Source organism: Delphinapterus leucas, chromosome 16 (assembly GCF_059928025.1).
Source record: "Delphinapterus leucas isolate spDelLeu-1000000601 "Yukka" chromosome 16, BTC_Dleu_Yukka2, whole genome shotgun sequence".
Taxonomy (NCBI): Eukaryota; Metazoa; Chordata; class Mammalia; order Artiodactyla; family Monodontidae; genus Delphinapterus; species Delphinapterus leucas.
Genome location: NC_143144.1, coordinates 53,477,994 through 53,505,419, shown reverse-complemented (window position 1 = coordinate 53,505,419; position 27,426 = coordinate 53,477,994). Strand labels below are relative to the sequence as shown.

Genomic DNA, 27,426 nt, shown 5'->3' with positions numbered 1-27,426 from the left:
CCAGGAAGAGTCTATTCCTGCCCAGCAAGAAATTATCATAAACCTTAAGTCCTAGAGCCCATGATTTGGTGGACTGCCTAGGCAGAAAAAGTCCAAAACCAGTCTACAAAAAACAGGTCAGAGAGAATAAATTTAATAATGAAACTCTTAATTAAAATGTATAATGGAACATGAACTTTAAACTACTGTTCACATCTTCACACTGAAAAATCTTCCACGTGATTATGTTTTTTATCCCCATGGCATACACATAATTCCTTATCCAGATGTAGGAGAAAAAGTACTGAAAACAAGAAGGCAAGATACTGAAGGCAAGAACATAAAGTTGAAGAGCTCACCAGTGGGGAAGAACATTCACTGATCAGAGGCAATCACTCAGGAAGACTTAAGATCCTGAGAATAATGGGAGGTGCTATGGGAAGAATCAATTGCTTCTCTGACTCCCATTTTAGCATAAACTGTACCAGCAGTCCTGTGAGCATCTTGAATTGTTGAAGTGTCAGCAGTGGAGGAGAAGGATGATCTCTTCAGAGGAAAACTATGAAACCCCACACTTTATTCTACCTTAACAGTGAGTTAATATCCAGTCTTTTGGTTCTACCGGGGCTTTCTTAACCTATATAGTTCTCTGGAATAATCATATTACCTAGATTCAAAATCTCTGGATTCTTTTCCTGAACTTGGCTTCAAATATTACTCTCTTACACTTTCTTAATATTTATTTTTTCCAGGCTACTAATGTGATGTTCAAACTCTAACTCGCTGGCCTACATTTCTACTATTTCTGTTCCTATAACACCACCCACAACTAACCATACTCCCCCCATCCCAATGGTAGGGAAAATAGCCCCAGGCCTAGCTTTCATAGAAAAGAGAGGCAAAAAGTGTGGTTTAGCTTAGTAGCTTCTTCTTATTTACAGCAAATCAAGATATTTTGGGGAATTTCCTGGAGGTCCAGTGGTTAATACTCAGTACTCTCACTACCAGGGCCTGGGTTTGATCCCTGGTCAGGGAACTAAGATCCCACAAGCTACTCAGCGTGGCCAAAAAACAACAACAACAAAAAGAATTTTTGTCAACCAAGTATTTAACTAATCTTAACAAGAGATAACTATCAAAATAATTTGAAAATCAAATCTGCTATATGGAGAAAAGGAAACCCTCATTAACTGTTGATGGGAATGTAAATTGATGCATCCGCTGTGGAAAATAGTATGGAGGTTTCCCAAAAAACTAAAAAATAGAGCTACCCTATGACCCAGCAATTCCACTCCTGGGTATACATCCAAAAGCAAAAACAAAAACACTAATTAGAAATGATACATAAACCCCAATGTTCATAGCAGCATCGTTTACAATTCCCAAGATATGAAAGTAACCTAAGTGTCCAATACACAGATGAATGGATAAAGAAGATGTGAGATATAGATGCACACGCACACACACACACACACACACACAATGCAATACTACTCAACCATAAAAAAGAATGAAATTTTGCCATTTGCAGCAACATGAATGGACTTGGAGGGCATTATGCTAAGTGAAAGAATTCAGAGAAAGACAAATACTGTATGATACCACTTACACATAGAATCTAAAAAATACAACAAACTAATGAATATAACAAAAAAGAAGCAGATTCACAGATACAGAGAACAAACTAGTGGTTACCAGTGGGGAGAGGGAAGAGGGAGGGGCAATATAGGGGTATGGGATTAAGAGGTACAAACTATGAGGTATAAAATAAGCTACAAGGATATATTGTACAACATGTGGAATAGAGCCAATACTTTAAAGCAACTATAAATGAAGTATAACCTTTAAAAATTGTGAATCACTATATTGTAAACCTGTAACTTATATAACATTGTACATCAACTATACTTCAATAAAAAACTTAAAATTTAAAAAAAAATAATAAAACAATGAGAAAAGTAAAAAAAAGAAAAGAAAGAAAAGAAAATCTGCTATAGTCCATCTACAGGTAAGAAACACTTAACTACAAATTTTTTTAAAAATGAGACAACTTTTAAAAAACATTATCGTATATCCTCACAAGTCCTACATTATTGTACATTGTTTTCATTTTTTAAAGTAAATTCATCCTGGTAAAGAATTTTCAAACTCAATGCATCCTCAAAGTAAAACAATCTATTAACAAGGCAAATTAACATAGAATATAATACTGTGTAAAGCTGAAACAATTAATAGAAATATAATGGAGATTATCTGATTTATAGGCAATCCTTTAGAAGTTAAAATAGGAAGAAACTTCATATGCTGAATTTTAATTTCCTCTGCTGTGGCAACAATCTGATACAGACATATTTCTTTAATTAGAAAAATGAACAGACAACCTAATCAAAAAATGGCCAGAAGACCTAAACAGACATTTCTCCAAAGAAGACATACAGATGGCCAATAGGCACATGAAAAGATGCTCAACACTGCTAATTATTAGAGAAATGCAAATCAAAACTACAATGAGGTATCACCTCACACCAGTCAGAACGGCCATCATTAAAAAGTCTACAAATGATAAATGCTGGAGAGGGTGTAGAGAAAAGGGAACCCTCCTACACCGTTGGTGGGAACACAAATTGATACAGCCACTATGGAAAAAGAAGTATGGAGGTTCCTTAAAAAACTAAAAATAGAGTTGCCATAACATCCAGCAATCCCATACCTGGGCCATATCCACAGAAAACTCTTAATTCGAAAAGATACACGCACCCCAATGTTCACAGCAGCACTGTTTATGATAGCAAAGACATGGAAGCAACCTAAATGTACATCAACAGATGAAGGGATAAAGAACATGTGGTGTATATATATAATGGAATACTACTCAGCCATAAAAAGAATGAATTAATTCTATTTGCAGCAACATGGATGGACCTAAGGATTATCATACTAAGTGAAGAAAGTAAGAAAGAGACAAATACCATACAACATCACTTATAAGTGGAATATAAAATATGATACAAATGAATTTATTTACAAAACAGAAACAGACTCATAAACACAGAAAACAAACTTAGAGTTACCAAAGGGGAACGGGGGTGAGGGAGAGATAAATTAGGAGTTTGGAATTAGCAGATACAAACTACTATATATAACATAGATAAACAACAAGGTCCTACTGTTTAGCACAGGGAACTGTATTCAATATCCTGTAATAAACCATAATGGAAAAAAAACACGAAAAAGAATATATATACGTATAACTAAATCACTTTGCTGTAAACCAGAAACACAACATTGTAAACCAACGACACTTCAATTTAAAAAAAAAGAAAACAGAGGGACTTCCCAGGTGGCAATTTAAAAAAAAAACAGAGGGACTTCCCAGAAACACAACACTGTAAACCAACGACGCTTCAATTTAAAAAAAAAGAAAACAGAGGGACTTCCCAGGTGGCACAGTGCATAAGACTCCACTCTCCCAATGCAGGGGGCCCAGGTTCAATCCCTAGTCGGGGAACTAGATCCCACATGCATGCCGCAACTCAGAGTTCGCATGCCACAACTAAGGAGCCCGCCTGCCGCAACTAAGGAGCCCTGGAGCCGCAGCTAAGGAGCCCACCTACCAGAACTAAGACCCGGCGCAACCAAATAAATAAATAATTAATTTAAATTTTTTAAAAAAAGAAAATAAAAGCTTCTCTAAAGTAGTCTGTAATACTTGAGAAAAAATCAGGAGTTAGAAAGCATGATGAACACAGCTTTATTTCTATGACATTGTGATTATTGGGGGGTTTTAAAAGCAAACTCTTTAAGTTTTAATTCATTTAAATAATTTTAAAACTTTCTATTGGGCTTCCCTGGTGGCGCAGTGGTTGGGAGTCCACCTGCCGGTGCAGGGGACGCGGGTTCGTGCCCCAGTCCGGGAGGATCCCACATGCCGCGGAGCGGCTGGGCCCGTGAGCCATGGCCGCTGAGCCTGCGCGTCCGGAGTTTGTGCTCCGCAGCGGGAGAGGCCACAGCAGTGAGAAGCCCGCGTACCGCAAAAACAAACAAACAAACAAACAACTTTTTATTACTGAAAATTTCAAATACAAAGTAAATAGATAAATATAATGAACTCAAGTTCACATCACCTATCTTCAACAGTTAATGTTTATACATCCTTGTTTCATCTATGTCTTTACCTACTCACTCCACAAACACCCCATGCATTGTTTACAATTTTTTTTCAGATAAGACTTACATACATTAAAATATACAGATCTTAACTATACAATTTTGACAAGCGGATATACTTTGTCACGGTATAGAACACTTCCATCTCCCCAGAAAGTTCCCTTGTGTCCCTTCCCAGGCAATCTCCCCACCCAGAGGCAGCTACTGTGTTGATTTTTTTTTTTTAACCTTAAATTAGTTTTGCCTGCTTTAGAATTGCATGCAAATAGATATAAGTGTGTGCTTTTCTGTGTCCAGCTTCTGTAGCTCAGCATAATGTCTGGGAGAAATTCATTCCTTCTTATTGCTAAGTAATATTCTATTGCATGAGTATAGCACAATTTGTGTATCCAGTCTCCTTTTGATGTCCATTTGGCTTGTTTCCAGTTTCTGGCTAGTTGTGAACAAAGCTGCTGAGCATGGAGCATCGTGAGGATGTGCTTTCATTTCTCACTGGTAAATACCTAGGAGAGTAACTGCTGACTCAAAAGGTAGGTACGTTAATTTTATAACTGCCAAATATTCTCCCATTGTTTGCCTTTTTGTTACTGAGCTGTAGGAGTTAATTCAAAGATAATACTTTCAAGTTGCTTTAAAAAGAGAACAATTTATAACCTTAGCATAAAAGGGCTCCCACTTGCCTCTGTGGCTGCCTCTTTTTAGCTAATTTTATACCAAATTTGCTGAAAAGTTAAGGTGATACTACATACATGGGGAAGATTGCTGAGAGATCAGTTGGTGAATCAAGTTAGACCAACTTTACTTAATTAAATAATTAATTAAATAAGGAAAAACTGCAAACAAAAGAAGAAATGCTGATGAAATCCATTCTAAACAAGAATAAGGAAAGCTAAGAAAAGGCTAAAACTAAACAAAAACAAGTACTTTATGTAAGTAGAAAAAGTAAACTTTGGGTATATTCTATAACCTAGATTATTAACTAACATTAAATTATAAGTCTCCTTTTTAAGAATGTATGTGTAAAACTGAGTCACTCTGCTGTACAGCAGAGATTGGCACAACACTGTAAATCAATTATACTTCAATAAATAAATAAAATTCTACTTTTTAGTCTCACCTGTTTCATTGCTGTTCCACCTATTTTGTCAGAATGTTTGCGAATGCTTTCCAAAAAGTCTTTGAGATCAGACATGGAGATTTCTTTAATATCTTCACGGAGCTTAGGAAGATTTTCTATCATTAGCTGACAAAACCGGTATTGACTAACCCGGGGAAAATACACATTCTCTAATTGTTCCATAGTTTTTAGAGCAGAATAATACCTGCGAGAAGTTAAAAAGAACACTCTATAAAAAGTTCTTATTACATTTATTTTACAAGTAAGTCCAAATAATCAGTCCAACACTCCCAACAAAAAGGATATTGTTATAGTAAAAATAAAATAAATAAAATTAACATTTATTTCTATTTACTAAGCACAAACTATAAACCATATGAAAAAGTTGCAGGATGAAAATTCACTAACAAACAACTTCTTTACTTCATTTCATCGAAATCTATAACATCACAAGCATTATCACAGTCATCACAATACCTTAAATGTATATATGTATAATAGTTCCAAAATTTTTAATCAGAATATTTAGTTATTTGATATATGATTTCATGATATCTCTCCCATCCACATCCCCTACCTTCAAAAAAGTACACGGCACAGGTTTAAATCAAATCAAAGGAAAATATATTTTAAGAAAAATATTTTGGAAAATGTTACACTCTTTAAGGCAATTAGAAATAATATTGTGTCACAAAAACCATTTAAAAAGCCATTAATAGGGCTTCCCTGGTGGTGCAGTGGTTGAGAGTCCACCTGCAGGGTACACGGGTTCGTCCCCCGATCCGGGAGGATCCCACATGCCGCGGAGCGGCTGGGCCCGTGAGCCATGGCCGTTGAGTCTGCGCGTCCGGAGCCTGTGCTCCGCAGAGGGAGAGGCCACAGCAGTGAGAGGCCCGCGTACCGCAAAAAAAAAAAAAAAAAAAAAAAAAAAGCGTTGGTGAAGATGGCGGTGTGGGAAGACGTGGAGTTAGCATCTCCCCACAACTAGGGCGCCTGCCAGCCACTGGTGCAGGGCTGTGACGCCCAAGGACATGGGAGTGAACCAGTTGGAGGTAGGGGGACTGAGCGGGGAGGAGAAGTGGAGGCCAGACAGGATCGGTGCCCCTGAGGCCAGGGAGATCTGGAGATGCAGGTGGGAGGGACTCTCCGGAAGGAGTGGGAGAGGGGCAGAGGGCGATCGCCTGGCCCACTGGGGCCGGGGAGCCTGCTGAGCTCCCAAGCCTGTCCCCCCACCTCCAAAACCCCATCCAGGCCACGCAAGTCCTGGGGGCATAGGAGGGAGGCTGGGGAGATCAGGAGAGGCAGCTGGGAGGGGCCCTCCAAGACGGAGGAGCAGGAGAGGAGAGGAGGGTGTTTGCGCCGACCACTGGAGCCCAGGAAGCCTGCTGGGCTCCCAGGTGAAGTCCCCCGCCCTCTGAGACCAGGGGTGGCGTGCACGCCTGGTAACCTTCTGTTCCTTGAGCCTAAGCCCCACCCCCCACAGTCCCCAGGGCCTTTTCCAGACCTGTGGGTCCAGAGCATTGGCCCCACCCACCGCCCATCACCCTTGCTTAGGCCCCGCCCTCCACATCCCAGGCCTCGCTCCCCCCCTTTTTTTTTCCTTTTCCCTCCTCTTTTTTACTATTGTGGTACTGATGTACCTTCCGGTTGTTGATTCATCTATACTTTTATTTTTACATTCTTTCTAACATATCTGTTAGTTTCCTAGTCTTATTTTATTTTTTACTTTGTTATTGTTCTTTTTTTTTTGCCACCCCACGGGGCTTGCAGGATCTTGGTTTGCGAGCCCGGGGTTGGGAAGAAGCTCCTGCAGTGGGAGCTCCGAGTCCCAACCACTGGACTAACAGAGACCTTGGTACATCCAACCTGACTTAAAACACTGATATCTGTGTGAAAAAAATAATTTTTTTAAAGAAGAAAAAGAGGGACTTCCCTGGTGGTGCAGTGGTTAAGAGTCCGCCTGCCAATGCAGGGGACACGGGTTCAATCCCTGATCCAGGAAGATCCCACATGCCAGGGAGTACCTGAGCCCATGTGCCACGACTACTGAGCCTGCGCTGTAGAGCCCACGAGCCACAACTACTGAGCCCACATGCCACAACTGCTGAAGCCCGAGTGCCTAGAGCCCGTGCTCCACAAGAGAAGCCACCACAATGAGAAGCCCGCGCACTGCAACAAAGAGTAGCCCCCGCTCGCTGCAACTAGAGAAAGCCCGCGCACAGCAACGAAGACCCAATGCAGCCAAAAATAAATAAATTTATAAAACTAAAAAAAAGTTTTAAAAATAAACTCACTAAAAAACAAAAGTAGGTTCACGTAGTACCCAGCACAATGGAAGTAAACAGACCCACCCACATCAAAGCTCACACCAGTAAATTACAGACCACAGATGACAAAGAGAAGATGCTAAAAGAGAGAAAATGTGGGTCACAAACTATGGATGAGAAATCAGAATGACTTCAAACTTGTCAATGGCAAACGTGGAAGGTGGAGGGCATGAAAGATAGGGTGTGTGTGTGTGTGTGTGTGTGTGTGTGTGTGTGTGTGTTATATAATAAGCCTACCTAGCATGCAGATCTTAGTTTCTAAATACCATTACTCACTAAAAGGAGCTGTGCTTTGGAGGACGGCTCCAGATCTAGGGCAAGAAAAGTACAACATGAGTCTGGAACATCTCACTCATTGTATGATAAGCAAGAAAGCACTCAAAGACAAATGAGGACACAGGAACTGGCTTAAGGGGTTCCCCTAGCCAAAATGGGGACAATTTGTGCATCAAAAAGAATAAAGAGAATTACAGATTATAACTCATTTATTTTTTAAAAATCTGTGAGTCCATAGTGATAATCAGAAAAACAAAGAGCTAAAAGAGGAAAAGTTCTTTACATAAAAAAGTCAGCTAACAAATGTTAAAGGAATGATAGAAGTATAAAAATCACCATTTTGTAACCCCAATGTGATAAGTGACTAAAATAAAAACCCTAAAACCACTGGGTGAAAGATTGTCAAGAAACAGGACTCAAAATATCACCCCCCACAGATTACATATTAATTGCAAAGAGAAAAATATACCTTTTCTTAAGAGATCTGATAGCCATCCCCTTAAGCAAATGATCAAATTTAGGATAACCTAGAGATAATCTGATAGCATATACCTTCTGATGTCATACACAATACCACTTATGTTGTACTCATGCCAAAAACATGTAATCTGCATCTAATCATGAGAGAATGATCAAACAAATCCAAAATGCCCTGGTGTACAAGACAACTAACCTTTTCTTTGTTTTTCATGAAAAACAAAGAAAAGTGGGAAGACTATTCTAGATTACAGGGACAAAAAAATACTAACCAATATTTCAGGAAGGAAAAGAAGATATAAGACATTTGGGGGACAACTGGGTAAATTTAGATATAAATATTAGATTATGAAATATCTGAAGAAATATATAATGCTCCAAGCTTAAAAATAGAGAAGTAATAGTAAAAGTTAGTTATTTAATGACATAAATGTAAATACCAAAATAATTTCTTAAAAGAGGTAAAGGTTTTTGCCCCTAGGAAGGAGGAATGGTGAATGGCAAAAAGGGAAGGTGATGTCTGTTTTTTTTTTTTGCAACAAACACACAGAACTATTAACTATTATTGTACTTAAAATATGAGGATGTACAACTTTGATAGATAAAATACAATAAATTAATAATATACACATAAAATAAAAGACGCCTTCAGAATAGATTATGGCTCATGTATTAGTTAGGAACAAAATCATTCTACTAATTAGTACCAATTGGTAAAGACCAATAAAATTCAATGTAAAGCACTATGAAGCAGGACATACACAAATCTGAGTATAGATTTGCATATACTGCGATGTGATAATTAAGCAGTTATTAATAAACAAGAAGAAATGATTATTTTCCTATTTCAAACACATCTCGTTCTGATTTTTCTATGTAATTTAAAATTGTTCATCTTTAAAACATTTTAAACATAATTACATCTAATGCTCCTACAGCAATTCATAAACTACTTTAAATCACTTTATCTTTCATCTGTCATGTATTCATATGTATTATAAAAGAGAACATGAACTACACTAGTCCAGATTGTCAAAATGTAACTACCCACGCTTTGCTTTCACAAAGTACACACTTAGCCTTTGATTGTGTGCAACGTTAACGTGTTGTTAAGTTAATCAATATTTTTTCATTCCTGTTCAGTTGTCTATTTGTTCTTCATCAATATTATCAATCTCTGATATCAATTACAAAGGACAAGGATCCACAAATAAATGGCTAAGGACTGCTTTACTGAATGATCCTGATGGGCAAATTGCATTAACAAAGAATAGTTAAACACAGAAAAGCAAAACTTCAGATGATTCACTATAATTTACAGTAATTTTATCTATGCTCTCAGTAATAGGAAAAAAAACTCTTATTAAAAATAATTAGGAAAGAAAACAACTCACCTTTTTGCACTCATCTGTTCTTTCAGCTTACTGTACATTTCCAGCACTGCATTAAAAAATATAACTTATTTTAGCTTTCAAAATGAAAAAAAGTTTTGAGAGATGAAAATAAAGCAGGGAAGAACATATAAATTCAGTAATTTTCTCCATACCTTGATTTAGGCTTATATTTTCAAATAAAATTTTATACTTCAATTAAATTAAAACATTTTAATTTCTACATATATTGAACATTATATTATATAAATTAATACATTATATTGAACTGGGAACAATTGTACATGCTGACACCTATAACTGAGACATCAACCTAGTAACAATTATCCTAATCAGAAACTTACTATCTCTTCCTGCAGTGGAAGTGGAAGTTTGGATTTTAGTTATTTGAGAGAGAAAGTTGAGCAACAGTGAGATTAATTGATTTTGAGTCAATATACCAAATAAAATAATGCAACTGTGTTACAGCTCATTAAACAAAATTTTACACCAAACGCACAGAGAAAGAAAAAACTCAAAAGTTTTCAGCGGAGAGTAAATTATAATAAAGGCATAAATAAACATAACAAAGTATCTATACTTGTTTTATCATTTCCATCGAAGGCTCAGAAATACAATTATTCAATAAAATTGTTATAAGCTTCAGCAAGAAGACACACTGCCACCAAAAAGGTTTTAATGCAACAATGTAGATTACCATTCATCCTTAGTAAAATTTCAAAGTATAAAGTAGGTAAATTACTGTTAGATCATCAAGTCAGCTCACATTTTCCTAGACAAGAGAGATAGACACTTTTTTTTTCCAGATTTTTTACAGTCTTATGGCTACTCCCTAGGGGTCTTCAGGTTCACAAAAGATATTGTTTAACTGCCTGAAAAACCATAAAAACTGCAATGGTGGCTATAATGAACCAGTCCTAACTCTGCAGACCCTATATATATCTCTATCAAAGTCCCTTTATTGCAATGCAATATATCTCACATTTTCCAATCAAAGCATTACAGTGAACACATAACCTAGGAAAGAGCCTAAAAAACTGCTGCTACAAGTATAAACTTTCTTTGAAGTCTCCTGTTTTATCTCAACAATTCGTGTAAATTTCACAACTACCTTATATTATTTCCATATTGTTTTCATATAAAAATAATGCTTTCCTCAAAAATAATTAACTAATACACCAGGAAAATGCATTGTTTACCCTGTGACTTCTTATATCCTCTCATACTCCTCTTAACCTAAGGAGGAGTTAGGCAGTTGTACAGTAATGGCTTTCTTGTCTTTATTCACATTAGATGGTGGGACCCTTCAGAGCTGGGACTATATCATTTTCAACTTTATATTTCCAATATCTACCATAATGCCTGACACAAAAAAGTAGGTATGAGTGTATAATTAGATAGAAGGATAGATGGAGGAAAGGAGGTAGTGGTTCTGGATGTAGCTGTTAAGAACACAATGTTGACATGAACTCAGATTTCCTGTCCAGCCTTGACAGTAGCAGTAAAAAAAAATCTAGCTTCTACTTCCCTTTATTTCTCTATTTCAAATAGCCCACTAGGGTTGAATAAGCTGAATTTACTCTTTCTTATTCCATCAGTACCCAATTTTTTAGGCTTATTACTATTCAGGGACAAAGCATTCAAACCTAGAGTGTGTTCATGACTATTTCAGTGTATCTGATGGTGACAAAGAAGTATTATTAAGCATTACTATAAGGAAATAGGTTTCTCAACCCTAAAACCTAACATAATAAGCAGACATTTTATTTACTCAAAGTTAACGTGCACATATCCCTGATCCATTAGAAATTAAGATGAGCAGAATTTCACTGATTCTAAAACAAAAAAGAAAAGCTTTATTCTCACAAGTCAGAAAACAATTTTTTTAGCTAATAAAATATGCTAACAGTTTATGTAATTTGTAGTCTAAGCTAAATTTACATTATATAAATATTATACAAAGCACCTTATTCTATTGCCCTGGATATGGAGGTTCAGGTTCCTTCCAAAAAAAAAAATAAGTTAAAAATGGGACACTGAGATTTAGCTTACTATATTAAAAAAGGATGTCATATACCTGTTTCCTTTGTTTGAACAGGGTATATCCAGGTAAAGAAAGTACTGGTTAGTTTCTTCAGAATTTATTTGATGTCCCAGGAATATGTGAGCCCTAACAGAGACACCAGAAACTCAGAAACCTAAAAAGTCAGTCTTCCCAAAATATAAGAGGAAAGGCAAGACTGAAAAAGGGAAAAGATCTAGCACTTTTGGATGTTTTCTTATTAGCAAAATGAAATTGTGACCAAAGGCAAACCTGCTTAAGTGACAAAAAGAAAACAATGGAAAACTAAAGGTAAAAAAATTAGGCAAATTAGGAAAATGAAAGAAAATGTAATCAAAAGACACTCTCTCCATGGGAAAGTATTCTGAGGGGAAAAAAGGCAGGGGGTGGGTTGGGGAGGGACAAAGGGCAAACTAGGCAGAAAGCAAATGGAAAGGTAGAGGTTGTTCTAGGAGACTGATGTGACAGATCATCAAATAGGGGCCTTATAATAAGGAAAACCATGAAAATTCAGGGAATAAAGTAGATATGAAAGAATACCATGGGCTTTGGGGGGGGGGACAATCACCAAGTAATCTGTAATACCTATAATGAATAATGACTATACACTACCATTAAATTACAATTTCACCAAGCTGAACGTTACATTATAGACAAGTTTAACTTACCTGGAAGGCATAACTGCAATTTTTCTATTACAGTTGTAATATTCCTCTGCTGAATTCTACATCGAATAATATCTTCTGTTTGGACTATCACCTTAAAAAGAAGAAATGTCCATATTTTAAAATGAACAGTTAAATTGCATCCACATATTGAATACACACAAAAAAAGTATCATTTTCTCACCTCCTTTCCAGCATCTTGAAATCTTCGGTTGGTATCAGTAACTTGCACCTTAAAAATAATTTCACCTTAGTTAGACAAATACGCATAAAACTGCCCTGATGTAACTGCTCACCCTTGTAATCAGATCATGCTTCATGAGAAAGTTAGAACAAAGAAATGCAAATTCAAATTAACTCTACAGCTTGAACTTGAACTTTTGATTGAAAAGGGCTTTTGTTAACTTCAATTACTTATGACAGTTCTTTTTAACAGATTCTGTGGCAAACTTCTCAAATTTAATCCAGATTTTTGAACTTTACTTGCTTCTCTAAGTCTGTAAAACAATTCAAATCACTGACCCAGTTGACCACTGGTCCCTTTTTGATAACTTCAATGAGGTCTATGTGCCATTCATTGTCTGTAGGAAATGGTGATTGCATTTTATGGTAATTAAACATTCATACTTTGCTGAATGCAAACACTGGGTGGTTGATTAACATCAAACACGGAAATCTCAATCCACAGCAACATTTTAATGCTGCAGGTGCAGGCAAAGCTCAACCTCAAATTTTCCCACATATTAAGTGACTCATTAGGTCATCATAGTAAGGAAGCACATTCTGGTTTATTAAAAATCTCATTAATTTCTGAACAAAGATGCTCAGTGACCTCATTGATGCTGTATTTGGTCTCTTGTTATCTGAATATCCTTTATATAATGGTTTTCTAATCATAACCTCTGGTGAACCAGGGTCATTCTGTCTGCTAAGCTCTCCAAATGTAAAGAAAGATAAATAGGACAATTCTTATAACTAAATATTTTGTATTCTGACAGAACAAATCCAGGTCTCATTTAATAAATAATGTTTTTGCTGTGTGGCAGAAAATGTAGACCAACTTTCCTTAAGAAAACTACACATTGCTATTAAACTAAGAAAAAAACAGTTTCACTATTATTAAATAACTTTGAGAACACAATCATTTATAGTAAGTTTTTAGAAGTTTTCAGAAGATAGCTTTTTATCAATATTGTACTAATCGTCACTTTAGAACTCTAAAACTCCAAATGAGGACTTTCATTGTGTGAATTTTTTGAGTTCAATTCCCTGCATGGAAAGAAATCCTGTTAAGTCAATGCATTACTTGGTTTACAAAAAAAAAAAAAAAAGAGATTACTCCTGTCATTAGCATGACAACTGTATTAATAGAGCATTCCCAAATATGTACACTAATCCACTTCTTAAAAATAGCGCATTTAATAATGATTTGTAAATATGCACTATAAACTAATACTTGAGTAATTTGAGAGCAAAGGTAAATAGAATTTTAACTATTTCTTACCTTCAGTTTTTCTGCATCAGTCCTTACTTTAAGGAGTTCTGTAATAGCATCTACAAAACCCTGATGATGAAAATTACACATCTTTTCAATTTCCTTGTCATGATTACGGATACAAGCATCTAACTTTTCCATAAACTTCTTGTGTGCATTCGGTTGGTCATCATACACAGACCTGTATATATACAAAAAGAAAGCTAACATTAACTTCCCAGTTCACCAAAATTTACTCTTTATTAAGCCCAATCTCTGCAAGAGCTGATATCTTAAAATCTCTGAAGAAACTAGGTTGATAGTACTGACATTAATAGAAATAATTTGGGTGGAAAATACTTAATTTCTTTTTGAACATGTTAATATTTAAAGAGCCACAGCCCTCTAGATATATCACTAGGCATCTGGAAATAAAAGTCTGAGATTCAGGAGATGAGTCTTCAAACATACTAGTGCTCAAAAAACAATCACTAAGTGAATGATGAAGGAATGAATGAACAAACTCCTGATTTCTACAGCATTTACTATGTGTCAGGACATATTCTGAGTGCTTTATATATTAACTCTTTAATCCTCATAACAAGCCTGTAACGTAGTATTGTTATTACCCTTGCTAATTTACAGATAAGTTACAGATTATGTAACTGTCATAAATTCCACAACTAGCAAGTGACAGCTAGTTGCTAGTTGTGGAATGAACATGAATATGGGATATGAATCCTGGTAATCTGGCTCCAGAGTTCATATTCCCAAGTACAAGGCCATACTGCAATCACCCCAATGTTCTCTGAACATGACGTTTGCACTCCTACTGTATCTTAGCTCCTGCTGTCTCCACATTGAGGGACTTCCCCATCCACCATGAAGGAAAGGATTAACCTTGCCCAAAAAAAGGTTTGGCCCTTGCTCCCAACTCCTGGGCGGTTAGCCTTTGGAATGTCCTGCCTGATAGATGCCTTTGTTTACTTGGGCGCCTTGGGCAATGCCAAATAGTCTAAGCTAACAATGTGACTTACAATGTGATTTACAGTTGATGGGGGCATGGGACCACATGGTATGAGCTCTGGAGGGGCTGAAGATTAAGGTCAGCAACTCAGGCAGTCAGCTGTGCCTATGGGACCAACCCCCAGTAAAAGACACCATGGCTTGGGAGAGCTTCCCTGGTTAGTAATACTCCATGACTGTTACCATGCATCATTGCTGGGGGAAATAAGTGCTGTCCACATGACTCCAGTAGGAAAGGACAATTGGAAGCTCCCTGCTGGAACTCTCCTAGATCCTGCCTTCTCCTGTTGTTAATTTTTAAACTGTATCTTTTTAAAAATTATTATTTTATTTATTTATTTAGGCTGCACTGGGCTTTTGTTGCAGCGCGCGGGCTTCTCTAGTTGTGGCACACAGGCTTAGTTGCAGTATGTGGGATCTTAGCTCCCCAACCAGGGATCAAACCCTGGGCCCCCTGAGTTGGGAGCACGGAGTGTGAACCACTGGACCATACTGAACCTGAAAGCAGTCTTGGGGACCTCCCAAAAGTGTGCGCCCCCATCTGTTGCCCATGGTTTGAGGTTCAGTTCAAGTCCCATTTCCTCCAGCAGGCCTTTTTCAATCATTTCCATGCCAAGTAATCTTTTCATCTGTAGGACAGACAAAAAGTCAGTCTGCTCACTCTGACACATTATATACAAATATTTCCTTACATTGTAACTTAAATGTTTCAAGTATATGTCATATATTGTGTTTCTCCACAAAGACCATAAGCTTCTTGAGGGCAGCCTCCATGTGGCAGATTTTTAGTGAGCACCTATTATAACACTAGACACAGCAATATAAGGTTGCAATCATTAAGAACTTGGGCCTTCAAGAGCTAAGCTAGAACTAGGCTCTGATCTTGGATATCTTCTCTTTTCTACCTATACTGTCTCTAGATCTCACCTAGACTTGGAGTTTTAAATTCCATAGACACTGTGACACCTCCCAAATTTATATTTCTAGGCCTGACCTCTCCCTTGAACTTCGAACTCATGCATCACTCCAACTGGATATCTGATAAGCATCTCAAATATGTCCAAAATGAATTCCTATCTTCTTCCCCAAACCCTGGTCCTCCCACAGCCTTCCCTCATCTTAGTAAACTCCATTATTCTAGTTGTTCAGGCAAAAAAACCTTGAAATCATCCCTGACTATTCTCTTCTCTCACCTCCCCACCAAAACAATCCAACCACATCTCACTACCTCCACTGGTATCACCCTGCACTAAGCCAACAACGTGTCTTGCCTAGATTATTGCCAACAGCTCCCTAGCCAGTCTCCTTGATTCCACCCTTGTTTCCCTTCAGTCTGTTCTCAACAAAGTAGACAAAATAATCCCACTAAAATATAAGTCAGACCCCATGTCTCTCTTCTGCTCAAAACCCTATTTTTCTTACAGTAGCCTATAAAGCCCTACATAATTCTGCCCCATATTATCACAATTACCTCACTTCCTAATACTTTACTTATTCCACGCCAGCAACACTGGCCTCCTTGTGGTTCCTGAAACCCACCAAGCACATTCCTGTCCTATGCTTTGCACATGCTGTTTCCTCTAGCTGGATCACATTTCTCACACATGGCTGTCTCCCTCTCCTCCTTCAGGTTTTTGGGTCTCCTTCTTGATGAAGCCCTTTCTGGCCACAATATCCACATTATAAACACACACACACACACACACACACTTCCCTTTCCTGCTTTTTTTTTTTCTAAAATAAAGGAATTTACTTTGTCACTGCATCACTCTTACCACTATTGAATATACTCTCTATTTCACACTTTTATTTTCTGTCTTTGCTCACTGGAATGTAAGTTGCAGGAGGGCAGAGAGTTTTTGTCTGTTTTGTTCCCTGTTGTACACCCAGCCCTAGAATACAGCCTACCATGTAGCAGGTGGTCAATAAATAATTGATAGATGGACAGACGGATGGATGGAATCAAAAAGGACACTTATTAGCTGTTCAACCTCAGATAAGCCATCCAACTTCTCTAAAACCAAATTCTCTCAACAATAAAATAGGGATTTAAAAAAGTATCTACATCAGAGTGTTATGAGGATTAAGTTAGTAAACATATGAAAAACTCTTAGCACAGTAACTGACACATAGTAAGTGCTCAATATACACTGGCTACTATCATAGTATGTACATAAGAGACATCCAAATCCTTGTTAAATAAGTGAACCATCTGCTGAATAATTAAGTACTGGCTGCAAATATCAAGTAGCTAACACTCAATTACCCATGCTGTAGGAGTTGACTACCCCTAATACCTGACAATTGTATAGGGACTTTTATAATTTTTACATCTAATGTTTCATTTATTTCTTATACCACACCAGAGAAAATATCATTGCCTCCTTTTTACAAATGAGGAAACAGGCATAGAAATGGTAAATGAGTTGCCCAGGGTCGCCTAGTTAGTGAGTGACTGAGGCAGTACCAGAATTCCCATCTCATGCTTTTCCTATAATTAACACATATAGCTAACAAGAACTCTTAGTTAAACAAACAACATTATACCAAAGGAAAATTTGTGTGCAAGAGGAAATTTATTTAACTGACCCTGGTGTGCTATAAACAAATTTTTATTTAATAATTGTGAACAAGTGTTATATTTCTTTAAGTAATGTATATATATGCATTTCTAAGATCATTTTTTACATATTTTAATAAAAGTTTGATATTTATCTGGCTCTTAAAATACCAGGTAGTAAACAGAAAATACCAAAAGAACCGGCTCTTTTTTTTTTTTTTTCTATTACTCTTGTAGCATTGTAGCAAAAAACTAGCAAGAGGTATTTCAGGACTGCCCTACTACAGTGTCACTCCAAAGGAAAGTTTGACTCCTTTTGTGAGTGCAAAGGCAATACTGTTATCTCTTTAAAAAATAACACTGACATATAAATAAAAAGAAAGAAGAGAAACAATAGTTATTTCCCAGAAGTCTATTTTATTTTAGAAAGTTCTTAAAGTCCAAACCTTAGTGTGCCTTTCCAATTTATTCTCTAGAGCTTTAAAAACTACTCCTGCTTTATAGCGCTTCAGAACACTGCCAGTGCAGCTATCATAGCATCTATTTATATATATACACACATATATAGGGATATAATACATATATTACAGGATATATATTAAAACATATAATAGCAGTGTAACTATTATAGCAGGTGAACACCTTTTTTCCTATTGATGTTATTAGTATGGAGAAAAACAGTATCATGACATACGTATTTCCCACCATCCATTAACAGAAAACCAAAGCCTGAAATGGGTGAACTACTTACATTCCATGCCTTCTGCTATTAAAATAGAAAGGTAAGTCCCAATATAGGAAATAAAAATAACATTAAAGAATTAGTACTGTGAATGAGAAGGAAGAGTAGGTCTTGATCTGCCTACTGATAAGTCTCTCCTGACCCTTGGTAACCATCTGCCATTCCAGTCCCGAGTATAAGTTGCACTCCAAGCTGATACAACCACTTGTCAACCACAATCCATATCAATGAGATCATTCTGAGCAGAGTACACAGAAATGAAGTTGAGATAGAGAAATGTTCTAAATCACAGAAATGAATTACATTTAAACAAAGTATTGAAGGATGACCTGGCAAGTGCCAGAATCCAAAATTCACCAAATGATAGAATATTCTAGGGTCCTGAAAAGAACCCTAGAAAGTACATAGTTCTACCTTTCTTAATTTAATAGATGCAACACAAATCTAAAAGCCAAATCCATGTACTCAAAAAAGGCATTAATCACGACATATAGTTGATTTAACCCTCTACCCACTCTTATGAAAAGTAAAGTAAAAAATAATTACTCTAAAAATTTGCCAATAAAGCCAATAACAAATAGTTAAGTGAATAGAGAGAGGCAGGAAGGGAGAAAAGATGGGTATGTATAGAACACTGGAAAAAGGAAGAAAAGAAGAGCAATTCTTATGCCAAGAATTTTTGCATAGCAATTATCAGTCTTCTCTCTGAAGGGATCTATGCTTAATTATAGAGATGATCTGGTGACAAGGTGGAGGGAGACGTTTATGGAGAGAAGCAGAGAAGATGTGCACTCCCTGTCAACAATTCCCCAGAGACTTAGTGGACTAAAGAGGAGTCATATTCTGCTGCTTCTGGCTTAATGTAATAAAGACTACAAAAAAAAACAGCAACACACGACCAAGTACTCACTATTAGGTGATTTACATGCATTATCTCATTAGTATTCACTACAGCTTAATGATGTAGATACTGTTAGCATCCCAATTTACAAATGTAGTTTGGGAAGATTAAGACTTTAAGTCCAAAGTCACAGAGTAGTGGGACCAAGATTTAACCCAAGGTCTACCTAGCTCCAAAGCCAGTGCTCTTAACCATTATTTTAGACAGCCTCTCCAATCAGAAATGGTGATAAGCAGCATGAGAATGCAGAGAAGTTACCAGCATAGCAACTAACCAGATCACCTTTGAAGATCAACAATTGAGAATGACTCAGTAGGGAATCCCTGATGTGCACTGTTGCACCCATCAGGTGAAATCATCCAACGAACAGAAAAAGGGGATGAGAACTGAGGCATAGCTAATTGTTAGGCAGTATTAAATTACAAACGCAAGAAAATAAGGAGGAACAAAGTATGAAGCAGAGAAAACTGAGGGCCCGGTACTCAGCTAACCTCAGCTGAAGGGACTCTGAAAAATCTATTTTTCTTTTTCCTTTTTATGTCTTTGAATGATAATCATTATTCTTTGAAATTCTGACTTGCAGGGCAAGAAAGGAAATACCATTCAGCACTATTCATTCCTTGAATCCTAAGTTGGTTAACAGTTGTATCCATCTAATTAGTGTGCCAGATATATTGCTGTTCTAAATGTTCAAGCAATATACAATGTTAATGAAAATAATTTTTTCTTCTTTCAAAATGTCCCCAGGATTTTATAATGTCTATTGGCAAGCCTAATCAAGTTTCTATAAATAAACACACACAGATACGACAAAACCAGAAGGAGTGAACATTAGAAAGTCGGTAAATTTTCCACTACCCACATCCACTATGGGTGCAACTTAGTGCTCCATATATAGATAATGACTTCAATATAAGAGTCCAGTCAGCACTTCCAAAAGCTTAGCACAATAAAACCTTACTTCTGGCAAAATTTAATGCTAATCAGACAAAACTCAGATGCAAATCAATTTTAAATGAAGAGATGACTTTAAAACTTCGTGAAGAAAAACAAAGATGGACTACGCTACACTATGATTTTATTTACATATTTTAACTTTAGCAACTAGGAATGTATAAAAGCATTCCTGTACTTGTCTTAAAAAATGTTTATGTCTTAAAAGCATGGAAAAAAAAATTTTAGGTACACACGTTCTATCTTCATTATATCTAATCTTCCACAGCAATGCAAAGTACGGAAATATGAGTTATCTCACAGTATATGATCATCTGATATATCAGGCTTATAGGATGTAAACAAGTAAATGTGCTTTCTGAAATGCCTCTTGAATTGTATGCACAGGGCTCCACCTAGTGGTAATAAAGTAAATATAAGAAAACTAAGATGTCATTTAAATGTTAAAATTGGTTCTTTGAAAATTAATGCTTTTATCATCAAACCAAATGTCTTAATGGAGGCACTCAGGCTACTTCGATATTTTAGACAGATGCTACGTTCTGTTAATAATATTAATAATTTACTAATCATATTCCAATTTTTTTTAGGAAAACATCTTTCTGAAGAAAACAAACATTCACAAGATACTATGTGAAAAAGAACTCTCTTCTTATTACTGGCAACATTAGGATTTTTTTGTCAAAAAGCATATAATACCCGTACACTATTTTCAGTATCTTTTTCTTTCATTGTATCTTCATTGTAAAAGAAAATTCCATCATAATAACTCTAAAGAAAATAAAATCTGTTTCCTGAGAAATTATTTTTTAAATTTTCTTTTACTAAAATAATTGTATCAGCTACTTCTGACTTCCACTGTATGCTTTTTAATGTCATTTTCTACATTTTCAAACATTAACCACATTTTTTTCACCAGTTCCTCAAATGACACATTTGCCTTAATTCTGTACTTCTAGTAATAAAAAATTGTGTTTGCATCCATTTGAGCATTCTATATTCTTCCAGTCCATAGGCATTTTTCTATTCTCTCACCAAAGTTTCAAATGGCTTATCAAACTTAATTTCTAAAATATTAATTTTATATTTCCAATAACTAGTATTCAAGATTTGGTATTTCATATTAATGAGATTATTTATGATACTTTTTCAGCAATTTCATATTTGTATTGAATGCTTTTCATGTTCTAAGTACAATCATACTGATTAGTACTGAAATTTTGGTTACTAACTATAAAAATATACTTTTCTAATATTAAACATATTTATGACAATTAACCACCCTAGGATTATCAGCTTTTGACAAATTTAACATTCCTAAAAATGCTGCTATGAAAACAATGTTAAACGTAACACAGAAAAAGTGATCAGAAGTTTTCAAAAAGCTATGAAAAGCTATGAAAACCATCTTATCCAATACAAATTACTTGCTATCAATCTCAAAAATAGTTTTTAAAACAGGTTTTCGGTATATCAATAAATTTGGTAAATTCAGCAAACTGGTCATGCAACAAACCAGTCATTTGGCAAGTAATTTAAGGCCAAGATTTGAAAATATTTCCTTAAATAGAAGCACATGAATTGCTAGTTTAAGATCTTTCAGAACAGGATATATGTAAGCCCCAAGTATAAAAGGGCAGTTACACACCAGTGAGACGCTACTTTGTCTCATCAGCAGTTCTCTGTGCCTACTGTATGGATCCTGGAAACTAGGAGAAGCTACACTGAGATACTCTAACTGCTCCTACCCTAAGTGACCACTTGGTTTTTGTATCCTAGGCTATGTAACTTGGAAATGTAATCTAATTTTTCAGTGGAGCAGTGTCTTTAATACCAGTTTATAACCCACTTGAAAACCTGCAGCTAGAGTCAGAAATGGGACTTGAAACGCTGCAACTCTCTTCAGCAGCCTTTAGATACATTTAAGGTGCCCCAAATTCCAGTAACATCCATATGAGAAACAATAAGCTAAAATATTCAAAGACAGCAAATGAGTTCTCATTGGGGAGAAAAGCCCCTTTTACATAAGGTCACATGATTTGGAATTCTTTTTTTTTTTTAAACAATGAATAGCAAAGACACCATTTCCCTTCCTTAAATACACAAAAGGACTGCTCAAAGTACCACTCCATCTTGGGGAAAAAAATAAATTTATATTACAGTCATTTAGAACAGCAAGAAAGAAAATAGTCAATATAAGGTGTCATGTTAAATGTTAGTATTCCTAACATTTTCCATTTCATCAAATACATCAAACATGAATAACAAATTCCTATAACTTTCCCTGATTCTCTGTAATCCAGGTGCAAATAAGAAGTGAAATAGCTCCAAAGCATTAACAGCAGGATAAAGAGAAAGGAGAATTCTTTCCAACAATATTCATTAAGTACCAACCATGTACAACAGAAACTGAAAATTAAGCACAAAAGACAGGCATATGCACAGGTAACTTTAATACAGAGGATGGCTGCTCCCTAAATCATTAAAATTTATCTGTGCTGAGCCTAACTCTTCAAGGAGGCAGGAAAGTAAATGAAGTTTTATAACACAGGTTCAAAATTCTCTGACACACCTTCCCTTTCCTTTGAATTTGGACAGGCTTATGACTGTTTCAACCAATGGAATATAACTTAAGTAATAGTATGTGACTTCAGAAGCTAGAAAAAAAAGCCATGCAGCTTCCACACAGAGGTCTTTAGATACTCATTCTGGGGAAAACCATCCATCACGTAAGAAATCTAACAATCCTAAAAATGACATGCTGAAGAGGCCACATGTGGGCACTCCCAAATGATAGCACATCATCTGCCAGCAATGTGAGTGAGCCACCGTGGCTGTCTAGTCCAGTTGAGCCTCAGCTGAGTTTAGCCCAAGCAGCAACCAATATCTGACTGCAGCCGCATGAAAGACCCCAAGCCACAACTGTCCAGCAGAATCCTTCCCAAACCTCTGAAAAAGGTTTCTAAGTACATGAACAAATTGTTTGGACATTTGCTTAAAATATTTAAAATCGAATTAAATTTAAATCTTTTCCAGAATAATTCTTTTTTTCACTATTTCTTTTTCCCTTTTGGCACTAATCCTTTTTGGCACTGTCCTTAACTTCTTTTTTGACCCCAGGATGCTCTTCCCCACAATATGCCTCAATCTTAAACTTCCTTCAGAATTCACCTCAAGATAGTTCCTTTGGGATACTTTCATGAATAGCTATATTGAAAAATGAATTCCCCATTACCTAGAATTTTCCCAGCTCTTTTACATACAGTCTATAATACACTATCTTTTTTTTGCGGTATGTGGGCCTCTCACTGTTGTGGCCTCTCCCGTTGTGGAGCACAGGCTCCGGACGCGCAGGCTCAGCAGCCATGGCTCATGGGCCTAGCCACTCCGCGGCATGTGGGATCTTCCCGGACCAGGGCACGAACCCGTGTCCCCTGCATCGGCAGGCGGACTCTCAACCACTGCGCCACCAGGGAAGCCCAATAATACACTATCTTCTATTTATTTGTATAACACATCAAATTTATTCTCCAATTACTTAGTGTATGTTTTATCTTCTAAATTCCTTGAGAACTGAAGGTGTCTTCAGTCCACAAATGCTGTGAGGATGCAAAGAACTGTCAATCTTAATAAAGAGAAAAGGTTCACTAGAGGGCACTCTTCACCAAAAAGTAATCTCTAGAAATCCAAATATTTTTCTTTTACGATTGTATCAAAATACGGTGTGCATCTATCTCATACTCAACCTAATTAACAACTAAGTACTGTGAAATCAAAATAAAAATATTTGCTCCTTTTTAAAATCTGCTTTATGCTGTTATCTACTGCTTTAATATAATGGTTAAAAACAGCAGAACAACAAAAACAGACATACAAATCAATAGAACAAAATAGAGAGGCAAAAAATAAACCCACACACCTACAGTCAATTAATCTACGATAAAGGAGGCAAGAATATACAATGGAGAAAAGACAAGCAAGTAGTGTTGGGAAAGCTGGACAGCTGCATGTAAATCAATGAAATTAAAACACTCCCTCACACCATATATAAAAATAAATTCCAAATGGTTTAAAGATCTAACTATAAGACATGATATCATAAATCTCCTAGAAGAGAACATAGGCAAAACATTCTCAGACTTAAAACGTAGCAATACTTTCTTGGATCAATCTCTCAAGTCAAAAGAAATAAGAGTAAATATAAACAAGTGGGACCTAATCAAACTTAAAAGCTTCTGCACAGCCAAGGAAACCATTAACCAAATGAAAAGACAGGGCTTCCCTGGCGGCGCAGTGGTTGATGCAGGGGACACGGGTTCGTGCCCCGGTCCAGGAAGATCCCACTTGCCGTGGAGCGGCTGGGCCCGTGAGCCATGGCCGCTGAGCCTGCGCGTCTGGAGGCTGTGCTCCGCAACGGGAGAGGCCACAACAGTGAGAGGCCCGTGTACCGCAAAAAAAAAAAAAAAAAAAGAAAGTCAGCTGTAAATGCATTTCATTCTAACTCTGAAAGAAAGGATTCCAAAATTATTCATTTTTAAAATATACATTAATACATATTAATTTAATTTTTATAATGTGTTTTTCAAAAGACACTTTGCCAAATAAGTGTAATTCAGAAATAGTGTGGAAGAAAAACGAAAGATGGTTACCCTGATACAAGGCTGATCCTAACTCCCACTATTCATCCTGACCACACAGTCCACTTCTGCTGGTCATTTCACAGCTCAGCAGAAAAAACGGACAAAAAACAAGAAGTTGAGAAGAGCAATTCTGTGTCCATTCAAAAACAGAATATAATTAACAAAATAAAAAATAAAACTAATCTTTTACATTTGTACTGGTGCTTTGCAATCCACAAAGCAATTCTGCATACATCATTGCATCTGATACCAAGAACCCTAGGGAAGTGGACAGGGCAACTGGTTTTATCTCTGCCTCACAGATGAAGGAAATTAGGCTCAGAGAAGTTAAAGGATTTGCTCAACAGCACGTGTCTACAAAAGGCCAGAGCCAGGTCTACAATCCAAGTCTTGAATTCACATGGAGTGTTAGAGAATATTGCATGAAAAAAGGTAAAAGGAGCTCACTGCAAAAAATCACCACTCAGTTGCTGAAATTCTTTACCTTAAATATGTCAGTAACATGTTCATTACTCAATCCCAGAGCATCTTTCTTATTATTATAGCAATGCCTCCATTAATGAATTCTCTCAAAATTAAGCTCCTTTAAAATGAAGTTGGCAATACTCAAACATCAACAACACACACACACTCTCTCACAAACCACACAAAGAATAGTTGCCTGCCTTCACATTCAGGCATGACAAAAACAAAACAAGACAACAAACAAACCATTGTACATGGATTCTATTAGGCCCGGTCTACCAAATTGAAACGAACTAGCCCTTCTAGTAAGAAAGGCTAAAAGCAAATCTGATTTATGTTCTTTTTAACACAGGAATGAATGAATGAGGATAGGAATGATGAAAAAGAGAAGGCAGGGAAAGATGGTATCTTGTTTTTTCCATCATTTAGAATAGAAAAAGGGCCTGAAGAGGGTACAAAGGTCAGTGATTTTTCTTGCATCAAGCAACCCCCAGTCCTGGAGAGAATAAACCAGAGACTGGCCTTACTAAAACTACTGGAGGCCTGTATCTTGTAACTGCAGAGCTGCAGAGGAATAAGGGACCTATATCTGACCTAGTACAAGTTCAAGATACAGGACCCTCCCTCCCTGAGTATAATTCTGGTCACATTCCTCACTGTTTCCAATCTTAATGTAAACCTTCCCACCTTTTTAAGTTAAAATTTAATAATGTTTTTATATTGCAGCTTTCATTATCTGATACTCTAAATCAGAAGGCAAAGCATCATGACTAAGAGTACAGGCTCAGAAGCCAAATGGCCTATGTTCATATCTAGCTCACCACTTACTGACTGCCTAGGGCAAATGACCTAATCTATCTCTACCTCAGTTTCTTCATCTGCAAAATGAGTACCTCATTTGCTTCTTATGAAGATTAAATAAAATAACACATATAAGTGTTTAAAACAGTGGCATATAGTAAATATTCAACAGATGTTAGCTATTACCTATTATTTCCTACATGATTATTTTCACTTCTAGGAACCAAGATTCTAAGAAATTATTTTAGAGTTAATATCACCGTTCACAGAATTTCACAAAAAATAAGAACCACCTAAATGTGCAACAACAGGAAATAATCAAATAGAGAAAACAGGTTGAAAATTATATATAATGTAATTTAACTTCATTTAACAAATATTTAACAAAGTTCAACATTTAAAATGTTGAATATCATAACTTCAATAAATAAATATTTGTTGTTTCTAACATAAAAAATGACTAGAATTTTTATTATCCGTAAGCAGTAGGGAAAAAAGTGATTTTTTCCCTCCTCTCTATTCTATATATTCTTCAAGTTTTCTATAATGAAGGTTCTTGTTTTTCATTAATTCAGTTCAAAAAGTATTTAATATGAGTCTGTTGTACCCATGGCAGTATGCTACGTAACAAAGTTGGAACTAATCAGAGATGCATGACAATAATAAGCTTCATGGACTATTACATTAGGCCTGCATTTAAGATACTTATTTAAAATATACAGGGAATTCCCTGGTGGTCCAGTGGTTAGGACTCAGCACTTTCACTGCATGGCCCAGGTTCAATCCCTGGTTGAAGAACTAAGATCCTGCAAGCCGCACAGTCCAACCAAAAAAAAAAAAGAAAGAAAAGAAAAGAAAATATATATCCTAAGTCATACAACTAAATAACACTGTGTAGCATTTTTTAAAATCCTTGCTATAAGATTTCAGACACAGAAAATACACATATATGTATATGTGTGCATATATTTATTTATTTGTTTATTTATCCACATAGAATGCAGTCTTCTAAGATGCCAAGATTTCATAGAGGAAATAGGACCTAAGAAAGGAATTCAGTAACAGGTAATACTTGAGTAGGTGGAGAAATAAGGAGGAGGGAATTCAATCATGGTTAACACAGCCAGGAAGGAACATAGTATTGTGAAAAAGACAATTAAACTGTCTAACTGACATGAAGGATACCTGTTGTAAGTAGAGAGAATTCTATCATAACTCTTAGAGTAGTTATTCTTAACCTTTATCTGGGCAGTGGCCAGGGAGTGGCAAGACTCTTCTCTGCGATTTTAATAAAAGTTATAGATCTTCTCCCCAGAAAAGTGCACAAACACAACGGTAATATATTCTTTGTCTCTGAAAACTGTTCACAAGGCTGAACGAGTAGTACAGCCCCTTCCAATCA

The 27,426-nt window shown here is 36.4% G+C and overlaps 1 protein-coding gene across 7 annotated transcripts in view; it reads right to left on the bottom strand.

Moving 5' to 3' along the window:
- Positions 1-27,426, bottom strand: part of EXOC6 (exocyst complex component 6) — a 193,197-nt gene that overhangs the window by 143,236 nt on the left and 22,535 nt on the right. For all 7 annotated transcript variants that reach the window (XM_089897936.1, XM_089897932.1, XM_022569330.3 and 4 more), the window contains exons 2-6: positions 13,966-14,137; positions 12,646-12,693; positions 12,465-12,555; positions 9,738-9,783; positions 5,264-5,468 (exon numbers count right to left, since the gene is read on the bottom strand). In XM_089897936.1, coding sequence (XP_089754062.1) covers positions 5,264-5,468; positions 9,738-9,783; positions 12,465-12,555; positions 12,646-12,693; positions 13,966-14,137 — 562 coding nt within the window. The remainder of the gene's footprint in view (positions 1-5,263; positions 5,469-9,737; positions 9,784-12,464; positions 12,556-12,645; positions 12,694-13,965; positions 14,138-27,426) is intronic.